The sequence below is a fragment of the Salmo trutta genome, chromosome 17, assembly GCF_901001165.1.
Source record: "Salmo trutta chromosome 17, fSalTru1.1, whole genome shotgun sequence".
Lineage (NCBI taxonomy): Eukaryota > Metazoa > Chordata > Actinopteri > Salmoniformes > Salmonidae > Salmo > Salmo trutta.
Window position 1 is genome coordinate 13,727,446 of NC_042973.1, and position 17,998 is coordinate 13,745,443.

At 42.2% G+C, this 17,998-nt stretch overlaps 1 protein-coding gene across 2 annotated transcripts; it reads right to left on the bottom strand.

The window, feature by feature from the left end:
• Nucleotides 1–587: 587 nt before the first annotated feature.
• On the bottom strand, nucleotides 588–17,162 carry LOC115151638 (multidrug and toxin extrusion protein 1). 2 transcript variants are annotated; one of them, XM_029695738.1, is made up of 16 exons: nucleotides 16,794–17,162; nucleotides 16,462–16,563; nucleotides 16,140–16,208; nucleotides 15,789–15,937; nucleotides 9,276–9,318; nucleotides 9,132–9,176; nucleotides 7,274–7,371; nucleotides 7,078–7,175; nucleotides 6,538–6,651; nucleotides 3,377–3,444; nucleotides 2,668–2,776; nucleotides 2,270–2,345; nucleotides 2,040–2,109; nucleotides 1,060–1,192; nucleotides 871–965; nucleotides 588–713 (listed from the first exon to the last, which is right to left on the bottom strand). In XM_029695738.1, exons 1-16 carry the CDS (start codon nucleotides 17,127–17,129, stop codon nucleotides 633–635), a joined length of 1,686 nt encoding a protein of 561 aa, XP_029551598.1. In that variant the 5' UTR covers nucleotides 17,130–17,162; the 3' UTR covers nucleotides 588–632. The 2 variants fall into 2 exon arrangements, with proteins under 2 accessions (XP_029551598.1, XP_029551599.1); XM_029695739.1 differs by lacking the exons at nucleotides 588–713; nucleotides 871–965 and having other exon boundaries at nucleotides 1,104–1,192; nucleotides 1,945–2,109.
• Nucleotides 17,163–17,998: the final 836 nt, after the last annotated feature.

Below are 17,998 nucleotides of genomic sequence, written 5' to 3' on the forward strand. Positions count from 1 at the left end.
ATCTGATGAGAGTCAGAGTGGAGACAGACACCAACGCTTGTCTATGGACCCAATGCATAACATAGCCCCAATGACTAACCACGCTGTCGTAGCAGAAGACCATTATTAAGCTGAACGATATCAATAACCTTTATAAACATTCCGTGTGTGGAAATCTCCCTGAAACATGCAATAATGTTGGATTAGTTTCAGGTTTTATATTAAGGCATTACTGGCTCATTATTACTGCCAAGTTACTGATAGCACACAATGTGGTTGAAATAATAAAGGCCAACTAGGTTTAAAGTTTGTGTGAGTTTGTCTATGCAAGTTGTGTTTGTGTTGTACTAGGGAATAGAAGGGGTAACGTGGGCTTGGGGGGCAGGCATGGTGGGCAGCGGAACAGTCAGCAGCTGGTTGGTGACGATTCCGATGGCGAGGATGAGCAGCATGATGACCACAGCCAAGCCACGCCGAAGAACCAGATGCCTGACAGACAGAACCACACCCACCGGACTCAGCTCATTGGTCAAAAGGGTCTGGTTCGAGCCTATAAGGAGACAGAGGGGAATGGAAAGATTGGGTTAGAAGACAAGGAAATGCAGCTTCATTGTTTCTTTAAGTGCTGGTGTACATGGTTGACTTTGCACAAGTTAAAGTGTTCCTGTAATTACCCTCTTTTCCAGACAGGGAGCGTTCTCCTTAAGGCTCTGCACTCCTGCCCTCACCAGTGCCTGAGATTTTTTTTTTTATAAAAGTATCTTCAGTATGCATCACCGACAAACAATCCACATGTATTATCGTCAGAAGTAGAACATTGGTTCAGTAAAGATGGTAAAACAATTTCAAAACAGGATGAAAAGAACAAAGGTTAGAAGAGGGTCTGCTTACTTCGTAGGTGGTTTGTTTCCAGTTGAGTTTACACATGTAGACAATAAGGAAAACAGAGTGCAGAATGCTACATAGGAAGAACCCGATCCTAAATCCTGAGAGAAATGGGCAATATGACCATGTGAGAAAAGGTTACACTGTACATCACAATGATGGGTTATTGCAGTCTCCAAATGTCTAATGCCTTACCTAATATGCACATTTTGAAGGGAAACATGAGAGACACTGCAATGGGCAGGCCTATAATGTAGTAACCAACCAGGTAGGACACAGCACCAACCATCTGTTTTCCTGCTCCCCTTACAACGCCGCCCATCAACACCTGTAGAAACACCCTGAAGGCTTTACTTCGCTTCCCAAGGAGGAAAAATGCCCTGTTATATGTGCATACACAGGTAACTGCCAAAATAATGGAAACATTGGGCCACCACGAGCTGCCAAAAGAGCTTCAAAGCGCCTTAGCATAGATTCTACAAGGGTCGAACTCCATTGGAGGGATACGATGCCATTATTCCAAGAGAAATTTCATAATTTTAAGTTTTGTTGATGGTGGTGTAAAACGCTGTCACAGGCGCCGCTCCAGAATCTTCCATAAGTGTTCAATTGGGTTGAGATCTGGTGACAGACGGCCATGGCATATGGTTTAGATCATTTTCATGCTCATCAAACCATTCAGTGATCACTTGTGCCCTGTGGATGGGGGGGGGGGGGAATTTTGTCCACTCCCATCAGGATAGAAATTATTCACCATAGGTTGAAGGTAATCACTCAAAATGGCTCTGTAATTATTGGCGTTCACCTTGAGTGGACCTACTCAAGGGTTTCCTTTATTTTGGCAATTACCTTTAGATTTGTCTAACCATAAAAAATAGGGGCGTTGTGGGATAACGCAGGACCAGAGATGAAGGGGTTTCAAAGTTCAATGATCATGTGCACAAAATGATGAGTCATCTGAATCACAGAGGTTATTAGACCAAAGTTATTTTCTAGGCTGTAGTTGATTGCATCAATATACTGTACACCTCAAGCCTATCCACCACGACATGCAACGGGAGGTGGTCATTGTGGACTTACATCCTAATTGGAGTAACGATTCAGTCACCAATAAAGCAAGTCAATGAGTGTAAAGATGTACAATTGGCTTTTAGCTGAAGCAGCACTGCCCTCACCGCTATGGCATCGAATACATGGTGGAAGGCATACAACAGTAAAAGCGGAGCTGCCTTTTTAATAACATCCCTGAGCGAGAGAGAGAGCGAGAGAGCGAGAGTTAGTGATGAACAATACCCAGATCCCATTATACACATTTATCAATACACAGTAACATAGCCACAGCTGAAGACCTTGCAGGACTACATCATCTGTCATTGGCCCAGCGGCAGCCCACAGCTCTACTCACTGGTCCTGGGTGAAGATGTATCCTAGCACGTCTTTAGTCAACCCAAGGATAATGGCAATGACGAGGGAAACTGTGACTGACAGAGCACAAGTAGCAAACAGGCTCATTTAGAATGTTTTATGGCTAGGATGTTTAGTTGAACTTTTACACCAGCTGGTTAGAATATAGCATCAAGCCCGAGACAAACACCAAATCTGACAAACTGCCTAACGATTGCAATTCAGCTGACAATGAAGTTACAAGAGGGTGTCCGAGTTAAAAGAAGTTACTAAATCAGGCAAAAGATTATCAAACTATCCTTTTTTCCTTTTTACTGAAAATGTGTGAGGTGGCTAATTTCCGTTATCGTTAGTTAGTAGAAGTTAGTGTGTAGCCAGGGAGCAGGGGTGGGCTCTTACTTGCACAGATGAAGGAGACCTTGCCAGACAGCTTGGCCTGCTCTGTGTTCCCAGCACCCAGAGCATTCCCCATCCTCACATTGGCAGCTACAGCAAACCCTAGAGGAAACTTGTGTGAGAAAGAGATTTTTTAAAATGATTTAATTCATGCAACTCTCAACCAGTTGTAAATGCAAAAAAGTTCAGGCATGATAGCCAGAAAGTGGAAATAAATGAGGCCTTTTTTCTACTTCCCCAGTCAGATTAAAATTATGGATAGCATTTTTATGTCTCTGCGTGCAATTTGAAAGAAGTTGCCAACTAGAGCTAGCGCAATGACTGGAAATCTATGGGTGTCTGCTAGCATATACACAGACTTCCATGTATTTGCGCTAACGCTAGCTAGCGTTGGCTCGCAAAACTACCTCGAACTCATATCATACTGGACACAGAGATATAAAAATGGTATCCACTAGTTCATCAGACTCTGGCGAGGAGATAAAGGGCCTCATTGCCAAAATCCTGAAGTATCCGTTTAAAAAAGGTGCAGTCCGAGATCTTAAGCACTTACAAATTCGTAACATATCATACGAATTGATTTGCAGGACATAACATATCATACGAAATGGATAACGTAGATAGAACACCATTTTTCAGGGACCCGTTTTGGTTAATGAGCACTACTTTCAAAACTACCGGCTGAAATTACGGAGCATCCCTTTAAGTTTACCATAAATGTGATGCTGGACACCTGGTAGAGGGCTGACATAGCTCCCAGCTCAGCTTCACCGATAAGACCTGGAGAAATCTGAATGTGAGGAATTGTCAACTTAACTAGTATATTTTCAATATGCTAAAAGTTGAGAAAGTGAAACAGGAAAACGCTCACAGAAAACTTAAATGCATTTGAAGCACTAATATACTTTACCAGTTTATGCCAACAAGAGTTGACGCCACTTTTATCCTTAAATAAACAGTAATCTTAAAAAGTAACAGTCCAGTGTTTCCAGACTTATATGAAACATGACCAATAATTACAATGTGCGTGAAATAAAATAAAATTTGGAAAGAAAACTAAGTATGGTGTGGGCGTATACCAGTCAATCGAAATATTAATACGAGTAGACCCTGATTTCCTAGCTCATTCTCCTCAGGAGTATGACATTCTAGGTTTCAAAAAGGCTTGCTATTTCCTCAATCTGTTTGAGACAAGTTTTTGAAGTGTTCTCTCTTCAATTCATGCTTTGTCCACAAATACGATAGGACAAGTCAACAACATTATTTGGGTTAACAGAAAATGAGCTTAAGTGTGATTCACTGGACAGTTAAATTAATACTTTCTGAACATAACTAATGTCGCTGTGACTGGTTCTGTGAAAATTCCTGTTTGTTTCTCTCCTTCCCTTTTAGGTAAATACACACAGTTTCCTTCGGAAAGTATTCAGACCCCTTGACGTTTTCCACATTTTGTACCTTACAGGCTTATTCTAAAATTGATTAAATAAAACAATTTCCTCAGCAATCTACACACAATACCCAATAATGACAAGGTGAAAACAAGTTTGAAAATTTTGCAAATGTATTAAAAATAAAACAAAAATACCTTATTTACATAAGTATTCAGACCCTTTGCTACGAGACTCAAAATTGAGCTCCTGTTTCCATTGATCATCCTTGAGATGTTTCTACAACTTCGTTGGAGTCCTGTGGTACATTCAATTGAATGGACATGATTTGGAAAGGCACACACCTGTCTATATCAGGTCCCACAGTTAACAGTGCATGTCAGAGCAAAAACCAAGCCATGAGGTTTAAGGAATTGTCCGTAGAACTCCCAGACAGGATTGTGTCGAGGCAAAGATCTTGGGAAGGGTACCAAAAAAACATTCTGCAGCATTGAAGGTCCCCAGGAACACAGTGGCCCCCATAATTCTTCAATGGAAGAAGTTTGGAACCACCAAGACTCTTCCTAGAGCTGGCCGCCAGGCCAAACTGAGCAATCAGGGGAGAAGGGCCTTGGTCAGGCAGGTGACCAAGAACCCAATGGCAATCTGACAGAGCTCCAGAGTTCCTCTGTGGACATGGGTGATTCTTCCAGAAGGACAACCATCTCTGCAGCCCTCCACCAATTAGGCCTTTATGGCAGAGTGGCCAGATGGAAGCCCCTCAGTAAGAGACATGACAGCCCGCTATGAGTTTGCCAAAAGGCACCTAAGGGACTCTCAGACCATGAGAAACAAAATGAGAAAAAAGTCAAGTGGTCTGAATACTTTCCAAACGTACTGTGTGTGTGTGTGTGTGTGTGTGTGTGTGTGTGTGGCATGCATACACACACCAAAGTTTTAGAACACCTATACATTCAAGGGTTTTTTCCTTTATTTTTTTACATTGTAGAATAATAGTGAAGACCTCAAAACAATGAAATTACACATATGGAATCATGTAGTATGACAAAAAGAGAAAAAAAAGAAGTGTTAAATAAATCAAAATATATTTTATATTTGAGATTCTTCAAATAGCCACTCTTTCCATTGACAGCTTTGCACACTCTTGGCATTCTCTCAACCAGCTTCACCTAGAATGCTTTTCCAACTGTCTTGAAGAAGTTCCTACATATGCTGAGCACTCGTTGGCTGCTTTTCCTTCACTCTGTGGTCAGACTCATCCCAAACCATCTCAATTGGTTTGAGGTCGGGGATTGTGGAGGCCAGGTCATCTGATGCAGCACTCCATCACTCTCCTTATTGGTAAAATAGCCCTTACACAGCCTGGAAGTGTGTTGGGTCATTGTCCTGCTGAAAATCAAATGATAGTCCCACTATGCGCAAACCAGATGGGATGGCGTATCGCTGCGGTAGCCATGCTGGTTAAGTGTGCCTTGAAATCGAAATAAAACCACAGTGTCACCAGCAAAGCACCCACACACCATAACACCTCCATGCTTTACGGTGGGAAATACACATGCAGAGGTCATCCGTTCACCCACACCGCGTCTCACAACGACAGTGACTGGAACCAAAAATCTTCAATTTGGACTCCAGACCAAAGGACAAATTTCCACTGGAATGATGTCCATTGCTCTCTTCTTATTAGTGTGCTTTAGTAACGGTTTCTTTGCAGCAATTCAACCATGAAGGCCTGATTCACACAGTTGATGTTGAGATGTGTCTGTTACTTCAACTGCGAAGCATTTATTTAAGCTGCAATTTCTGAGGCTGGTAACTCTATGAACTTATCCTTTGCAGCAGAGGTAACTCTGGGTCTTCCTTTCCTGTGGCGGCCCTCATGAGAGCCAGTTTCATCATAGCGCTTGATGGTTTTTGCAAATGCACTTGAAGAAACTTTCAACGTTCTAAATGTTCTGTATCGACCGACCTTCACGTCTTAAAGTAATGGACTGTTGTTTCTCTTTGCTTATTTGTGCTGTTCTTGCCATAATATGTACTTGGTATTTTACCAAATAGGGCTATCTTCTATATACCAACCCTACCTTGTCACAACACAACTGATTGGCTCAAATGCATTAAGAAGGAAAGAAATTCCACAAATTAACTTTTAACAAGGCACACCTGTTAATTGAAATTCATTCCAGGGGACCACCTCATGAAGCTGGTTGAGATAATGCCAAGAGTGTGCAAAGCTGTCATCAAGGCAAAGAGTGGCTACTTTGAAGAACCTCGAATATAATTTATTTGTTTAACACTTTTTTGGTTACTACATGATTCCATGTTTTATTTCATAGTTGATGTCTTCACTACTATTCTACAATGTAGAAAATAGTTTAAAAAAAAAAAACCTGGAAAGAATAGGTGTGCTGTGTGTGTGTATACATATATTTTTTTAACAAAACATGGTAGTTCTGAAGGTAGATGCCCTAATGTGACCCCTGACCTGCCATGAATACTCCAATCTCATAGGTCCACCACTCCAGACACATCATGAGCATGCTGGGAACAGCCAGGTAGAGGAAAGGCCCCCACTCCTGCAGGCAGTCACGTGACCAGCCTGGGGGTCAAAAGGACAGGGCACGGTGACATTTAGTTGACAGCAGGGTAAACAAACACTTGTTTATACATTACGATTTGGACTGCCTGCCATTAGATGGACACATCCATATTAAAATATCAGTCACTGTCAATGAAGTATCGTAATTGTACACATGGTTTGGGGGGTGTTAAACAACTACTTTAATCATGAAAATTCCAAGTGACCAAGAGAAAATACATTTTAATCATCTCTATTCACAAGTACACTTATATCACTGGCTTCAGCAATGTCTGACTACAGTTGGTTGGTGGACTTTCCCCATCTATATGACATGATCTAAAACTAACCACATCAATATCAACCTTGTCCCCTGGCTATTGTGCAAAGCAATATATTGACTTTCATCACATCAATACAAACTGAATTCAGAGGTCAGGGACTCACCGTCCCAGGTGGCTTTGTGCAGCCCTCTCCATAGGATGTACACATAGATGACTATAGCCAAGGTGTACTGGGAGATGGTGTTAGCAGCTGCAGAGCCCCTGTGATGGAGGATGAAAGTTATGAGGGGTGACCGCCATCTCTCATGTTTTTTTGATATGGCTGTATGACAACGTTTGTTTTTATAAATGTAACTCACGCCACGCCCAAGTTGAGTTGATAGAGGAAGGTGTAGTTGGTGATCGCATTTAGAAGGTTTCCCACCACTCCAGTTATCACCTGGGGCCATATGATACCCTGTCGGAAAAATACAGTCTCAACGTCAGGACAACATTGTTCTTACAATGTCACAGTGGGCGTTGAAACAGAGGGGTATTCTACAAAGCATAATCAATCAGTTAGCCAGCTAACTTTTTATAAAACGGTTCATTTTCTGGATCATTAAGAAAGCCAAAGATATACTTGGTTTTGGTTGTTGAGTAAGTAGGCACGTTTCCATTCACCCAGGATTATTCTACAAAAGAAATGTCGTAACAAAAAAATCTTTGCGACATGTGTAATGGAAACGGCAGATATAGAATAAACTTTATTTTTTTGCAACAAATGATGGAAACAGTGTTATTCGAATAAATGATGATTGCTGAATAGTTTTGAAGGAATGCGGGAGATCATGATGTCACCACGTTTAATTCTAAATGCCTACCGCTTGCTAAATACTTTTTTTTTTTTTTTTCAATAAAGATTGTCCTGACTTTCAAGAATGCCTGAATTGCTTTGCTGGCAACTTTCACCACACAATTATTTCAGATCTACGGGAATTTCACCATGGCACAGACTGTGGCGATACGTCGGCACATAAGAATATGGCATATTTTTGTCAATTATTGCATTCTATCCATGCTGGCTTTCGCAGGTTAGCTGAGACATGAAACAGATAGGTTGGAACGCATACAGGCTGTAGCCAATTTATTAATGCGCAATTTGCCCAAAAGGATAATGGAAACACTAACTACATTTATTTTTTTAACGACAATGTTGGTTTTTTTGAAAAAATGTTTTGTATGTGACATCATTACGTCCAGCTGTTTTTAAATCAACACAAGATAGTTCAAAACAAACAAATGTTCTATGCGAACTTTCTAAATGTCGGCACTGGACAAGTTAATGTTAACAGATATAGAGACCATGCCCATTTTAAGCGTATCTCACTAAAAACCAAAAAGTTATTTCAGAATATTCAGGCAAGTTAACTGGCTAACTCCTTAACAAATGGATCACTAGTCACTTTAAACAATGCCACCCTAAATAATGTTTACATATCTTACATTACTCATATCACATGTATTTTATACCATTTACTGCACCTTTCTATGCCGCTCGGCCATCGCTCATCCATATATTTATATGTACATATTCTCATTCACCCCTTTAGATGTGTGTATTAGGTTGTTGTTGGGAATTGTTATTCGCTACACTCACATTAACATCTGCTAACCATGTGTATGGTGTGTGTTGTGTTATTGACTGTACGCTTGTTTATTCCGTGTGTAACTCTGTTGTTGTTTCTGTCGCACTGCTTTGCTTTATCTTGACCAGGTCGCAGCTGTAAATGAGAACTTGTTCTCAACTAGCTTACCTGGTTAAATAAAGGTGAAATAAAAATAAAATAAATGTGACCAATCAAATTTGATTTGGTTCTGCTTTGTAGTATACCCCTCAGATCTCATAAGCTCGGAGGGTGGGGCAGACGGTGTCCCCTTTTAATTTCCCCCTCAAAAGGATAACCATAACGTTTAAAATAGACGGCATGTAATCCAAAACAAGTATGGAATACTTCCGCTCGTGAGTGCATCAAGTACAACGCATTTTGGTGCCATTTATTTTAACTTAATATAAAATCGCTGTCAATTAATTGTGAGTAATACACACGAGCACATATACTAGACATATGAGGATGGAATGGGAAAACGGTGGCCTAACCACGCCCACTGATTGGTCTGTTGGGTCCCAGTCGCGACCACAATGACAAACAAGTTCCATTGAAACGCATACAGCACCTGGTTTTGAAGGTATCTTCCTTGCAGCTGATACATGAAGCATGCCTGTGGAGACACTGCAGCCATGAGATGCAGATCTTATATCAGTAGGATGAGCCAACACTTTGCAGAATTCTGTAAGAACTACGGGCTTGGTTAACTCACTGGCAGAGCAGGCATGAAGATCCTCACATAGAGTTGAGTAAGCCTGAGGGACACACACACACAAAATAAATACCAACTAATGAACATGCAGGAGCAAACAGTCCTCTCAGTGTTTCCCCTATATTCATTTAGCAGCGGTGGGCCACTGCTGCTAAAATGTTGTCGCCACTCCAAAAAATATTTACTGAAAATAATATATACACACGAATAGAATGTTCGGGATGGCAAAACATGTTCAGTGTAAACTTAAACCAGATAAAGTACTGTATGTAGAAAACATAAATGGCGCTACATACAGTATTTACAGTTGAAGTCGGAAGTTTACATACACTTAGGTTGGAGTCATAAAAACGTGTTTTTCAACCACGCCACAAATTTCTTGTCAACAAACTATACTTTCGGCAAGTGGGTTAGGACATTACTTTGTGCATGACACAAGTAAATTTTTCCAACAATTGTTTACAGACAGATTATTTCACTGCATCACAATTCCAGTGGGCCAGAAGTTTACATACACTAATTTGACTGTGCCTTTAAACAGCTTGGAAAATTGCATAAAATGTCATTGCTTTAGAAGCTTCTGATTGACTCATGATGTCAAATGGCCTATTGGATGTGTACCTTTGGATGTATTTCAAGGCCTACCTTCAGTGCCTCTTTGCTTGACATCATGGGAAAATCAAAAGAAATCAGCCAAGACCTCAGAAAACATATTGTAGACCTCCACAAGTCTGGTTCATCCTTGGGAGCAACTTCCAAACACCTGAAGGTACCACGTTCATCTGTACAAACAAGAGTACGCAAGTATAAACACCATGGGACCACGCAGCCGTCATACCGCTCAGGAAGGAGACGCGTTCTGTCTCCTAGAGATGAACGTACTTTGGTGCCAAAAGTGCAATTCAATCCCAGAACGACAGCAAAGGACCTTGTGAAGATGCTGGAGGAAACAGGTACAAAAGTATCTATATCCACAGTAAAACGAGTCCTATATCGACATAACCTGAAAGGCCGCTCAGCAAGGAAGAAGCCACTGCTCCAAAACCACCATAAAAAAAAGCCAGACTATGGTTTGCAACTGCACATGGGGAAAAAGATTGTACTTTTTGGAGAAATGTCCACTTGTCTGATGAAACAGAAATAGAACTGTTTGGCCATAGTTGTGTTTGGAGGTAAAGGAACATTTTGTGGGCAGAACTGAAAAAGCGTGTGCGAGCAAGGAGGCCTACAAACCTGACTCAGTTACACCAGCTCTGTCAGGAGGAATGGGCCAAAATTCACCCAACTTATTGTGGGAAGCTTGTGGAAGGCTACCCGAAACATTTGACCCAAGTTAAACAATTTAAAGGCAATACTACCTAATACTAATTGAGTGTATGTAAACTTCTGACCCACTGGGAATGTGATGAAAGAAATAAAAGCTGAAATAAATAATTCTCTACTATTATTCTGACATTTCACATTCTTAAAATAAAGTGGTGATCCTAACTGACCTAAGACAGGGAATTTTTACTAGGATTAAATGTTAGGAATTGTGAAAAACTGAGTTTAAATGTATTTGGCTAAGGTGTATGTAAACTTCCAACTTCAACTGTGTAAGATCATAAAAATATGGCAAAAGATCATAAAAATATGGCAAAAGCCATGGCAAAATGTGTAGAATTGTAAGAAATTAGCTTTAAAACCGAAATTGTTTATCTCAGCCCCTTGACAAAATGTGTAGAGTTGCAGGAAATTAGCAAAATATTGGCCGTGTGGAGGATCAAAATGACAGGTTGACTTCCGACTGACTGATCTACAAAATCACCTTGCATCCTAAATAACGACTCATTATTTGTAGATCAGTCAGTCACAGCGCACCTATGATACATTGCTGTTAAAATCCTCTCAAACATGGTCTTTGTCTCTGCAGCCACTATATTAAACATGGAGAAACCGGACACATGCTCACCAAAGAACTTGACAGTAAACTAGTAAATGCAATTAAATAAACCAAAAGTTCTTTATCTTGAGTGTTATGCAGTTTGTGAGCTCTCAAAACAAACTTTCCACTTGGAGAATGGTATGAATGTATATTATATACATTGAGCGTCTTTTGCGAATTGAACAAAATACATTGGTAACCTTTTTGGGTTTGGGGGGGGTCCCTTGACTTCCATGAATACACGCCACTGCTCAGGCATTATCAATTCAATGTCAGAATGAAAACCTCACACACCCCATGATAGGGCAGGCCCCTGTAGGAACAGTACGAAAGAGTTCATCCTACACGGTGTCCTCAACCGGGCCCAACTAGTAAACTTGACCCGCCCTTATAAATCAAGTTACTGGTGGAGGCGTATCACGTTATTAACTTACCCTATCAAAGATGAGGAGCGTCCCCCCCTCCCCCTTTTTATGGAAACCCAAAGGAGTCATACCTAACTGTGCTGACACAGCATATCTTATGCTTCACGGAGACACCATCAACATACAGCTGGCTGGTTATACCCTGCACCGGCAAGATAGAACAGTGGCGTCTGGTAAGACAAGGGGCGGCGAACTATGTATTTTTGTAAATAACAGCTGATTCACGATATCTAAGGAAGTATCGAGCTATTGCTCGCCTGAGGTAGAGTATCTCATGATAAGCTGTAGACCACACTATCTAGTGTTCATCTGTATTTTTCGTAGCTGTTTACATACCACCACCACAGTCAGAGGCTGGCACCAAGACAGCATTGAATGAGCTGTATTCCGCCATAAGCAAACAAGAAAACACTCACCCAGAGGCGGCGCTCCTAGTAGCCGGGGACTTTAATGCAGGGAAACTTAAATCTGTTTTGCTAAATTTCTATCAGCATGTCAAATGTGCAACCAGAGGGAAAACTCTGGACCACCTTTACTCCACACACAGAGCACATAAAGCTCTCCCTTGCCCTCCATTTGGCAAATCTGACCATAATTCTATCCACCTGATTCCTGCTTACAAACAAAAATTAAAGCAGGAAGCACCAGTGACTAGATCAATAAAGAAGTGATCAGATGAATCAGATGCTAAGCTACAGGACTGTTTTGCTAGCACAGACTGGAATATGTTCTGGGACCACATCAGTCATTGGCTTCATCAATAACGTTGTCCCCACAGTGACCGTACGTACCCCAACCAGAAGCCATGGATTACAGGCAACATCCGCATTGAGCTTTTGCTCAAGGAGATGATTGGAGATGATTGTGGACTACAGGAAAAGGAGCACCGATCACATCCCCATTCTCATCGACGGGGCTGCAGTGGAACAGGTTGAGAGCTTCAAATTCCTTGGTGTCCACATCAACAACAAATTAGAATGGTCCAAAACACACCAAGACAGTCGTGAAGGGGGCACGACAAAGCCTATTCCCACTCAGGAAACTAAAAAGATTTGGCATGGGTCCTGAGATCCTCAAAAGGTTCTACAGTTGCAACATCGAGATCATCCTGACCGGTTGCATCACTGTCTGGTACGGCAATTGCTCGGCCTCCGACCACAAGGCACTTCAGAGGGTAGTGCGTACGGCCCAGTACATCACTGGGGCAAAGCTGCCTGCCATCCAGGACCTCTACACCAGGCGGTGTCAGAGGAAGGCCCTGAAAATTGTCAAAGACCCCAGCCACCCCAGTCATAGACTGTTCTCTCTACTACCGCATGGCAAGCAGTACCGGAGTGCCAAGTCTAGGACAAAAAGGCTTCTCAACAGTTTTTACCCCCAAGCCATAAGACACCTGGACAGGTAACTAAATGGTTACCCGGACTATTTGCATTGTGTGCCCTCCCCCTGCTACTCTCTGTTTATCTTATATGCATAGTCACTTTAACTATACAATCATGTACATACTACCTCAATTGTCCTGACCAACCAGTGCTCCCGCACATTGGCTAACCGGGCTAGCTGCATTGTGTCCCACCACCCGCCAACCCCTCTTTTTACGCTACTGCTACTCTCTGTTCATCATATATGCATAGTCACTTTAACCATACCCACATGTACATACTACCTCAATAAGCCTGACTAACCGGTGTCTGTATATAGCCTTGCTACTCTTATTTTCAAATGTCTTTTTATTGTTGTTTTATTTCTTAACACACACCTTTTTTTTCGTACTATTGGTTAGAGCCTGTAAGTAAGCATTTCACTGTAAGGTCTACTACACCTGTTGTATTCGGCGCACGTGACAAATAAACTTCGATTTGATGTGGCAGGGCTTGCAAACCATTACAAACTACAAAGGGAAGCACAGCCGAGAGCTGCCCAGTGACACGAGCCTACCAAACGAGCTAAACTATTTCTATGCTCGCTTGCTTCGAGGCAAATAACACTGAAACATGCATGAGAGCACCAGCTGTTCTGGAAGACTGATCACGCTCGGCGCAGACGATGTGAGTAAGACCTTTAAACAGGTCAACATTCACAAGGCCATGGGGCCAGATGGATTACCAGGACATGTACTGCGAGCATGCGCTGACCAACTGGCAAGTATCTTCACTGACATTTTCAACCTCTCCAAGTCTATAATACCAACATGTTTTAAACAGACCACCATAGTGCCTGTGCCCAAGAACACCAAGGTAATCTGCCTAAATGACTACCGACCCGAAGCACTCACGTCTGTGGCCATGAAGTGCTTCGAAAGGTGCTTCGAAAGGCGGTGCCACCGCATGGCTCACATCAACACCATTATCCCAGAAACCCTAGACCCACTCCAATTTGCATACAGCCCCAACAGATGATGCAATCTCTATTGCACTCCACACTGCCCTTTCCCACCTGGACAAAATGAACACCTATGTGAGAATGCTATTCATTGACTACAGATCAGCGTTCAATACCATAGTGTCTCAAAGCTCATCAATAAGCTAAGGACCCTGGGACTAAACACCTCCCTCTGCAACTGGATCTTGGACTTCCTGACGGGTCGACCCCAGGTGGTAAGGGTAGGTAACAGCACATCCGCTATGCTGATCCTCAACACAGGGGCCCCTCAGGGGTGCGTGCTCAGTCCCCTCCTGTACTCCCTGTTCACTCATGACTGCACGGCCAGGCACAACTCCAACACCATCATTAAGTTTGCCGATGACAACAGTGGTAGGCCTGATCACCGACAAGCCAGCCTACAGGGAGGAGGTCAGAGACCTGGCCGTGTGGTGCCAGGACAACAACCTCTCCCTCAACGTGATCAAAACAAAGGAGAGGATTGTGGACTACAGGAAAAAGAGGACCGAGCATGCCCCCATTCTCATCGATGGGGCTGCAGTGGAGCAGGTTGAGAGCTTCAAGTTCCTTGGTGTCCACAGCACCAACAAACTATCATGGTCCAAACACACCAAGACAATCGTGAAGAGGGCATGACAAAACCTATTCCCCCTCAGGAAACTAAAACGATTTGGCATGGGTCCTCAGATCCTCAAAAGGTTCTACAGCTGCACCATCGAGAGCATCCTGACTGGTTGCGTCACTGCCTGGTATGGCAACTGCTCGGCCTCCGACAACAACGCACTACAGAGGGTAGTGCACTACAGAGGCCCTAAAAATTGTCAAAGACTCCAGCCACCCTAGTCAGACAACCGGTAGTGGAGCGCCAAGTCTAGGTCCAAGAGGCTTCTAAACAGCTTCTACCCCCAAGCCATAAGACTCCTGAACACCTAATCAAAATGGCTACCCAGACTATTTGCATGCCCCCCCCCCCTTTCTACACTGCTGCTACTCTGTTGTCATCTATGCATGGTCACTTTAATACCTCTACCTACATATTACCTCAACTAGCCTCACATTGACTCTGTACCGGCACCCCCCTGTATTCAGCCTCGCTATTGTTATTTTACTGCTGCTCTTTAATTACTTGTTACTTTTATCACTTATTCTTATCCGTATTTTTTTAAATTGCATTGATGGTTAGGGGCTCGTGAGTAAGCATTTCACTAGAAGGTTGTATTCGGCACATGTGACTAATAAAATTTGATTTGACAGTGCAGATAGAATATTTTTTTGTGCCAACCAGTCACTCAATCATTTGCTTCTTTTTGGCTACCTTTATATAGGGAGATGCAACTAAAACTGAGGGGGCTCAAGTTTGAGCTTAGGGGACTAAGCCCTCTTGTGGAGTTGGTACGTGTTGTCTAGACCTGTCATCAATCGCTCAATTATAAAGAACAAGGCATTAATGGAGGTCAGGTCTGACTGGGCTTCAGAATGCCCTATATTAAAATGTGATCTCTGGTTCTCCTAATCAAAAAATATATATTTTTAAATGAGCATTCTAAATTCAGCCAGTACCTCGTCCTTATAATAAATGCTTTAATTATAATATCCAGTTTCGTTCCTACTAGGAACTTGACCAAGGTATGGGATGTGACTGTGACAGTGAGCATGACCTGGAGACCTCTGGGCTCAGCCAGTACCACATTCTTCTAATTAAAACTGGTTCTCCCATTTCGCACCTACTTGGAACATAACCCAGGTATGGGATGTGAAATAGTATGTGAAGGTGGGGCTGACCTGGAGACCTCCGGGCTCTGATGGATGGCCAGTAGGATGGGCTCTGTGTTGATGAGGAGAGCCCAGCAGGGGAAGCAGGACAGGAGCAGGATCAAAATCCCTCTCTGCACTATCACGCCCACATACTTCAGATTGTTGCTTCCGAATATCTACAGTCACACAGCAGAGATGGATTGACGGTGAAGGTGCTGCTGATCTCAACGATCATCCCTAATGATATGTTATCATTTTAGGTACAAAGTTAACATGTTTGGGGTCAATTCCATTTTAATTAAAGTCAATTCAGGAAACTCCTTTGAAATTCCAATATTCTTACTCTCCCCCCCAAATTCAGTCAGTCAGTCGCCTTACCTGAGAAATCAGTGTGTCAAAGGCTGATGCCAGCCCGGTGCCGATAGATATGCCTGTAATATTGACCACCTGTTGACATAGGGGCAAGATTCTGTCATGAGTTAAGATTACATGCACACTGGTCAGAAGGCACAGAATTGTTTTATTCATGAGCTCCTAGCTGAGCACCACCACACAAGGGACTTTGGGTGATTTCAGGTAAAGGCTGATGTTTCTTGTGAAGTGTATGAATTGCTTTTTCAGGAAGACAGTGATCTCAAAGCAAGCCATGGCTATTGGCTACACACTGTTCAGTTCAAAGTAGTCAAAGGGCTGCTCTTACCGAAGTGGCCAGAGTCACAGCTGCCAGCTCCGTTTTGCCTAAGTGTCCACAGAACACCGTGCTAACAAAACTGATTAGCATGAGCATCAGCATGGAGATGAACTGAGGGAAAAGAGTTGTATCAATTTATTCATACGCTCCCTTGTTTTTAAATCAACAATTCCCCATCACGTTCAACAGCAGATACATAATCCATGCAGTCATTATCAAAAGGAAACGTTGTAAAAGTGCTATGGTACTCAATATCAAATAATACCAATAAAAAAAAAAGTAGCCTAGAATAAATCTACAAAGTGCATTTTAAACGTTTTTTCTAGAAGTATCAAGCTTACCATTGGTCCAGCCAGTTTAAGAATTTCAACCATCTCCTCTATTTCGACTGACATCCACCTCCTTGCTCGACTGCAAGATCCGCATTCTGCAGGTAATTTAGATATGATGGAGCCATAAATTGGTGGATTACCTTTCGAGGCAGGGTTCACTGGGATACATGTTGTAACTTCTTCCATTTTACTACCGCACTGACCACAGCCCATGTACTGAAAACGTTTTGATAATTTTGCTGAGTTCAAATCATTGTTGCCGTTGGTACCAACAAAAACGTGGGTGCAATCATTTGTCCAAACATTTGCGTTTTGCAACGAAAACAAGTTTCTATTTAAATGCATCTAGATCCCTCCCATTTTCCTTCCTAGAATTACACCCCTATTTTCATCTGTTCGCTAATGCGTGTGCGTGACTATTTTACTGGAGCTAAAAACGGTCTGAACATGGTTTGTTCAAAAACAAGACATCATTGTATCTTTGTAGGCCTATGATCAAGGCCATGCTGCCGAAACGCGCCGGAGCTTTGAAATCTTTGTTCCATTGAACATGCCATTAAAATAAAGGCATTTTAATTATATTTAGATTGCCTTGGTCCAGATTGTTTTTTTAATGCTCGAATTCAAAAGAGTAGCAGCTTCGACCAGAAAGGGACATTGGTCTTTTTACACATCCTTAAACCGACCAAACGCGCCAGAATCCTTAGTTGCTGGCTGAAGCTTGATGAGGGGACTCTCAGGAGAGGTCGATCTCTGAGTTCCAATGTCCACATGAACATATTCTACCTGTAGGGCCAAGACTGTCAAGACTGAGTGCGCGAGTTGCTGAGTGTGTCTTATGTCAAGACAATTTGCTACAAAAACACTTGTATGCTAAATGAATGAGGATATACTTATGTAGGGCATTATAACTTATGTGTTAACTCTTACAATAAAGCCCTACAGGACTCCTGCAAGTCACTGCAATTCCTTCACAATGGCAAACAAATCCTGCAGGAATCCTGTATTACTTTTTGTAAGGGGGTGTTACATTATCTGTTGAATGTTACATTATCACTCAAAGTAAAGATTGAGTGACACAGACAGTTCGGGCAACAATGGTTTGCTGTCATGTTTCTCCTCATCAATCTGGTAAGGAGCATTGACCTTGGCCGTCATGAAGCTTTTATCTCTGCTTTGTGTTTTTTATTATTACCTAAATGCTTAAAAATTCA